Consider the following 6,289-nt stretch of genomic DNA (forward strand, 5'->3'; position numbering starts at 1 on the left):
GATATTCATGAAATAGAATTTTAAAATATGCAAAGTGACTTCAACCTGGTGCATAAGTGGTACCATCAACTTAAGATGGAAAAACACAGAACAGGAATGCCAACTGACGCAATTTATAAGGTTTTCCTTCTTTTCTGTGGTGGTCCTGGTAAACAATTTCTTTTGACCAACAGTCATGTTTAAACATAACCCTCTACCACTAGATGTGAATCTTTAAGAGCAATTAATAACCACCATTTACTGAGTTAGGTTAGGAATCCAAGATTCAAAGCCAGGGTTTGCTGGATTCCAAAGCAGCCCTATTACCATCACACAACACTAGATGAAACTGAAGGCCACTAACACTGGGTTTTTACCTATTCACAGTGTTTACTAAAATTATAAATAGGTTCTTGTCCTCAAGTCTAATAGTATTCTAAAGAATAGTATATAAGAATAGTATTCTAAAGAATACCAAGTGAGTAGTCAAGGTTTTCATTTTAAATAAGCTTGCTACAGGTATTATCACAGAATACTGAAGGCAGGGGGATGAGATGTGATCAATTCCCTACTGGATGTTTACCACATCCAATTAAAAATATCCAGGAAGTAACAAAACCTAAAATGTGTTCCAACTAGACAAAGTAGCTTTAAAATATTCCTATTACTATGAAGCAATATAGAACTGATGACTAAAATCCGATTATGCAGCCAGATTGCCTGGGTTTGAATCTTTGCCCAACACTATGCACCTGTAACCTCGGGCAAGTTATTTGTGCCTCAGCTTCCTATCATGTAAAATGGGCAAAACAAAACTTATTCCAAGTTTTTTATGAGTACATTATGTAAAGTGCTTAGAATGCCACATATTAGATGCTATACAAATACTTACCCAGTTTAAATAAAAAAGGTATTCTAGTTTTTAACATTTTTCTGAGCCCTGCTGCACGAAAGGTCTAAACAACTCAGAACTAACATGTAACTCACAAAGGACCAGGAAGGGGCTTTAAACCATGTATTTTTAAATAGGAGGCTTCAAAGTTAAGTTCCCAATCCTCAAAACACAGCTACTTAATTTATGATGCAATTATGAGCATCAACTTTTCCTGAGCTTAACTATAATGCAACAGATAACTTTCATTCATTTTAAATCCCTTGTTCATAGGAATTTAGAGACTATTTTCAAACTAGTACAAGTATTTTATAATATCTAGCAGTTTATTAACCAGTGGAGTATACTGCACAACAAACTACCTCACATCTTTCAGGAAGAAAAATCACTAAATTTGGAAAGTAAAAAGATGTCACCCACTGAATTCAGACACAATTAAAATGTGCTTTAAATGTTTGTTTGGGGAAGGGGGTCACACACTTCTACCCAATTAAGAGAAACATTTACACAGTCCAGGTCTTTTATTTTCTTTACACCCATCATGCCATGAATTCATAGGGAATGGGCTCCAACAGTTCAGGCTCCTTTCCATTGGTTCTCACGAAGTGTGCTTCTCTGGGTGGAGCAGGCTATTAAAAAAAGGCGAGGGAACAATTATGAAAAGTACTGTAACTCAATTTCAAAGTGCTCCCAGAACTGAAAACGTACACAATACCAAGAAACCCTGCCAAGCACTCACCTGGCGCTTCAGCTGAACCCAAGTACCTTTCTCTTTGGCTTCCTTCTTTTTCTGATCATTTTCCTTCACCCGTTTCAGGAAGCTATCTCGGCTCTTAGAGTGCTTAATATGCTCGATACGCACATTAATTCTCTTGGCAAGAATCTTGCCCCTGGAGAGAGAAGACACTCTTAAGTGCATCAAAAACACAGCTAAAATTCAGAAAATTCTTTCAACAGTTTCATTTATTAATTAAACCATGAACATTTTTTTACCCACAGATAGGATAAATCAACAAGGTGATGGCAAATTTATAATCATTTATTAAATCTTACTGAATGGGGCCTTGAGGCAAACATCCCCACTTTTAAGCTCTCTTCTGATGAGGTGAGAGACTCTGAAATACCAAATAATTTAAGCAAAACCAGACCGCTAATAAAATTTACAACTTATTAAACTTTTTACACTGTGAAAACCAGAATGGCTTAGCTAACAAACCCCACAAGACTTTCCAGTAAGTTTATTACAATTTGTTTCCTCTGACAGGTTACAAGACAAACACCCAGTTTGCTTGAGTTTTAAAAGGGTATTTCCTTTGCCCCACTTGAATGACCAATAAAGACATAAGTCCAACTGGCAAAGTGAAAGGGGGGTGTGAGGGAATACTAAGTAGGCACAAAGAACTATGACATTACTTACTTAACTTGTTTGTTTACAATGATGCCAACAGCATGCTGGGTAACATTGTAGACTCTCCCAGTTTTGCCATGGTAACATTTGTGGGGCATTCCTTTTTGAACAGTGCCCATTCCCTGTTAAGAAAGGAGATAAATGTTATGCCAGCAATTTCCTCCTCCTTTTAAATCCAAAGTAACTGAGATATTCCAAGATTTTTTTTTCTTTAGATGGCAACTCAAGAGCTTTCAGAGCCGGTGAAATGTCATTTTCACGTTGCTTTAAGCAATCAAAAAGACAATCATCATTAAGCTCTAGAGTGCCAGGACACATTTAAATACAAATTCACATGATTTCCCCCCCTTAATTTTTCCACTAGCTGTTAAAAACAAGTAATGAGAAAATTCTTAGACTCAAGAATAGCACTTTAAAAACTCTTGTTTATGAAAGTAAAATTAAAATAGCCATTCTAGGGACTTCCCTGGTGGCGCAGTGGTTACGAATCCGCCTGCCAATGCAGGGGACACAGGTTCGAGCCCTTGTCCGGGAAGATCCCACATGCCGCAGAGTAACTAAGCCCGTGCGCCACAACTACTGAGCCTATGCTCTAGAGCCCGTGAGCCACAACTACTGAAGACCGCGCGCCTAGAGCTCAAGCTCTTCAACAAGAGAAGCCACCACAGTAAGAAGGCCGCGCACTGCAACGAAGACTCGACAACAAAGACCCAATGCAGCCAAAAATAAATAAATAAATAAATTTATTACAAAAATAAAAATATAACATAAAATAGCTATTCTATACTCTCACGAGCTCTTTTTCAGGAAATGGATTTTCCCTCGATTAGGAAGATAAAAACATGCAATACACCCTATTCAGATTTTAATATTAAACACAACTTTCCTAACTTCTAATGTTACTCTGTAGTTATTTCCCCAATTTTATAATTTACCTTGATATCTACAATATCACCTTTCTTGTAGATTCGCATGTATGTGGCCAAAGGAACAACTCCTGCAAAAAACCAAAAAACCCCAATACAGTCAATATCAAGATTAAAAAGTCAAGAGTAAGAGAAATATATAACCTTACTAGCTTTCAACACATACTACTTTTTGGCAGTTACGTGTACTTTAAAATTTTGCTAGTCGACAATTTAAGAACCACTGTATAGAATTCATGCTTTTTATTTATTACAAATAAGTTAGGTAGATGCTAATTAATTAATGCCATTTATTAAGAACACATTATATGAACCACAACACATAGGTAATAAAACACAAATGTATGCCACGCTTGCTCCCAAGGAGGGTGGATCTACTCACCATGTTTTCTAAAAGGCCTAGAGAACATGTAGCGGGTGCCCCTCCTCTTTCCCTTTGTGTTGGTCATTTTGGCGAATTACTGAAACCAGAAAGTATCAAACAGTCAAATACAACTGCAAAATTGACATTTGCCCCTTTAGCCAAAAAATGTGTAATTACAAATGCACTAAGTTCAGTAGCAACACCAGAATTAGGCAACTATCTAAAAAGCTGGCTCACGAATCAATAGCTCTTATAAACGGTAAGAAAGAGTAATTTTACCAAGATTTCTGCCAAAACTGCCTACAACTCCTAAGAAGCAGAACTGGATTTTAGAACCCAAACCAGTATTTTCCCTATTAGAATGTAACAACACAACAGGACTTCCGCCATACTACATCTGTAGAACCCAGCTTAGACTGCCAAGAACACTGGAATTACGAACTAGAAGGCAGTTTATTGTTGCAAAGCACGACAAAACTCAGTTTTGCATTTTCACATAATGGATTAAACTCCTTTTCTTATCAACCTATGGATTTCTCTAATACGGCACCTATTAACTGTCAAAAATGTCTAACTCACTTCATATATTTAATTACCCAGTTGTTTACCAGAAAATGTGAGGTAGAAGGCTTTATAATCACTGACCTGATTTTGACATAGGTTTTGCCACTTACCTGCTGGGAGACCAACATTTAAACCCTGATCCTCATATGTAAACTGGTCTTAATACTTTTATAACCAACTAAGGTAATGTCTACAAAACATTGAGCAATTCCTAGCACATGCAAAGCGCTTACTAGTAAACAGTACTTTATCGCTGCCTAAGAATTCACATATAGGCTACTGAGTTGAACCTTTCACTTTGTTCCCCAAAAGGTCAAAATAATGGTTTTAGTTGCCTCAGATCATCCAAGGGCACAACTACCATTGCTGACTACTCCTACCACAAGGCAAAATACACCAAAGACCAGCTTAGGTTGTCGACGGTGTTCTAATGTAAGTCAACCTCTCAATTTATTACCACATCTTAACCTTAAAGAAAAGTGACTCCTAAGTACCTTTTTCACGTAACTTGTGTGACAAGGAGACCGAAGAATGTTTCAGCTAACCCATCAAAGCCAAACCACTGTTACAACGAATGCACACTTCACTTTAAATGGTGAGAAAAATCTATCAAGTACAAGTACTGCTTTAATTCTCAAGTCTACATTTGCATTAAGTTCATATAAACTCCCGTTAAGTTCATAAACAAGGAGACATGCTCTGCAGGTCAACTCACTTTATGGAGAGACAAAGTGACAGAATCAGTAATTTAAGTTTTTTTTTTTTTAAATAATTTTATTTTTAAAATTTTTGGCCGCGTTGGGTCTTCGTTGCGGTGCGCAGGCTTCTCATTGCGGTGGCTTCTCTTGCGGAGCACGGGCTCCAGTAGTTGCGGCTCGTGGGCTCTAGAGCGCGGGCTCAGTAGTTGTGGCGCACAGGCTTAGTTGCTCCGCGGCATGTGGGATCTTCCTGGACCAGGGCTCCAACCCGCGTCCCCTGCATTGGCAGGCAGATTCTCAACCACTGCGCCACCAGGGAAGCCCTGAAAGTCCTTTCTGACGCCAGAGCCCACGCTCCTTCCACTAGACCCATTTTTCCGAGTTCGAAATCCATCAGGACCCAATACACATATTATCGAGTGAGTTTTTAAAAACAATACTTAACGTCCCAAGCAATGACGATTTAGAGTCTATAATACTACCAAAAATGGGACCCATTACGGGGGCGCAACCCGCAGTTTCCTCAACTCTGGCAGCTGGCTGCTACAAACTAGACACAAAGATGCAAAACTAAGACTAAGGGGTTAATCAGTTAACTTTCCCCCTAAACGCCTAAATCAGACACAGCTATTCAGGAATCCCTTCGCTCAACACTTGCTGCCCTGGCATGAACAAAACAATACCCGTGGCAAACAAAGTATTTTCCCTTTCTCCAATTGCGGTCCCGGGCCAGAATTAAGACAACCGGAAATCTCCCACGTCAACGACGAATGGGCTGGGCTTCTTCATCCAGGGCGACTCAGGGGCACCTCTGCAGTTCCCCGACCACGACCCCCGACTTCCTCACACACACACCCAGGTCTCAAGGGAGATTAAACCCGGCGCCTGGTTCTCAACCCGTTCCTACTGCCCCGAAGCTCCTACCCTAGAGCATTACAGTTTAGATCCTACAATAGGGGTTAAGATGCCACACTGAAGGCGTTGAAAAAGCAAGCGGCCACGCGGCGCCAAAGCCAATCCAAGAAAGCCCAGGAGAGCCGGGCTAAAGCTGCGGGGGCTATGGAAGGACGAATTCCTTTCCCGATGGACCAGAATCGCCTCACCCCGGTGCCTCGGCCTCGTTTTTCCAGAGCCTGTCCCCCCACAGACCCACGGCATCGCAGCCTGGTCCCCGGCCCCGCGCCCGCCGCGCCGAGTCTGGACGGACACAGCTCCACCGCCCGGGCCAGCGGACCCCAGGCTGGCTAAATAATCTCCCTAGGGCTCCAATGCACGGCCTCAGCGGCCACAGGGTTGGGACTCACGCCTGAGGAACAGGGGGAGGGACAGGAGGCTCCAGGAGCCACGCGCGTGCAGTACCTGGAAGATGGCGGTTCCGGCCGAAAAGAAAGAGGCGGCGCCGCACGCGCGCCTTAGAAGGGCCTGCGGGCTGCCCGCGGCGCTGCCTGAGAAAAAGCC

The 6,289-nt window shown here is 41.4% G+C and overlaps 1 protein-coding gene and 2 non-coding genes across 4 annotated transcripts; all 3 read right to left on the reverse strand.

The window, feature by feature from the left end:
• Positions 1-980: 980 nt before the first annotated feature.
• On the reverse strand, positions 981-6,234 carry RPL21 (ribosomal protein L21). Of its 2 annotated transcripts, XM_057533122.1 has the most exons (7): positions 6,191-6,234; positions 4,849-5,108; positions 3,588-3,666; positions 3,215-3,276; positions 2,289-2,401; positions 1,611-1,761; positions 981-1,500 (listed from the first exon to the last, which is right to left on the reverse strand). In XM_057533122.1, exons 3-7 carry the CDS (start codon positions 3,652-3,654, stop codon positions 1,411-1,413), a joined length of 483 nt encoding a protein of 160 aa, XP_057389105.1. In that variant the 5' UTR covers positions 3,655-3,666; positions 4,849-5,108; positions 6,191-6,234; the 3' UTR covers positions 981-1,410. The 2 variants fall into 2 exon arrangements, with proteins under 2 accessions (XP_057389105.1, XP_057389106.1); XM_057533123.1 differs by lacking the exons at positions 4,849-5,108; positions 6,191-6,234 and adding an exon at positions 6,136-6,160.
• On the reverse strand, positions 2,118-2,244 carry LOC114236069 (small nucleolar RNA SNORA27). Its single transcript, XR_003622107.2, has one exon. It is a non-coding gene; the product is annotated as a small nucleolar RNA SNORA27 (small nucleolar RNA).
• On the reverse strand, positions 2,508-2,578 carry LOC114236065 (small nucleolar RNA SNORD102). The gene has a single exon (XR_003622103.1). It is a non-coding gene; the product is annotated as a small nucleolar RNA SNORD102 (small nucleolar RNA).
• Positions 6,235-6,289: the final 55 nt, after the last annotated feature.

The sequence above is a fragment of the Balaenoptera acutorostrata genome, chromosome 18 (genome assembly GCF_949987535.1).
Source record: "Balaenoptera acutorostrata chromosome 18, mBalAcu1.1, whole genome shotgun sequence".
Taxonomy (NCBI): domain Eukaryota; kingdom Metazoa; phylum Chordata; class Mammalia; order Artiodactyla; family Balaenopteridae; genus Balaenoptera; species Balaenoptera acutorostrata.

What these genes read in the sequence shown, in the direction of transcription:
- RPL21 (XM_057533122.1), bottom strand. Translation starts at nt 3,654, where the DNA reads ATGACCAACACAAAGGGAAAGAGGAGGGGCACCCGCTACATGTTCTCT. An exon ending in ATTGTAAACAAACAAGTTAA is followed by an intron (nt 1,762 to 2,288) that starts GTAAGTAATGTC and finishes TTCTCTCTCCAG; the next exon opens with GGGCAAGATTCTTGCCAAGA. An exon ending in GGGTTCAGCTGAAGCGCCAG is followed by an intron (nt 1,501 to 1,610) that starts GTGAGTGCTTGG and finishes TTTTTTTAATAG; the next exon opens with CCTGCTCCACCCAGAGAAGC.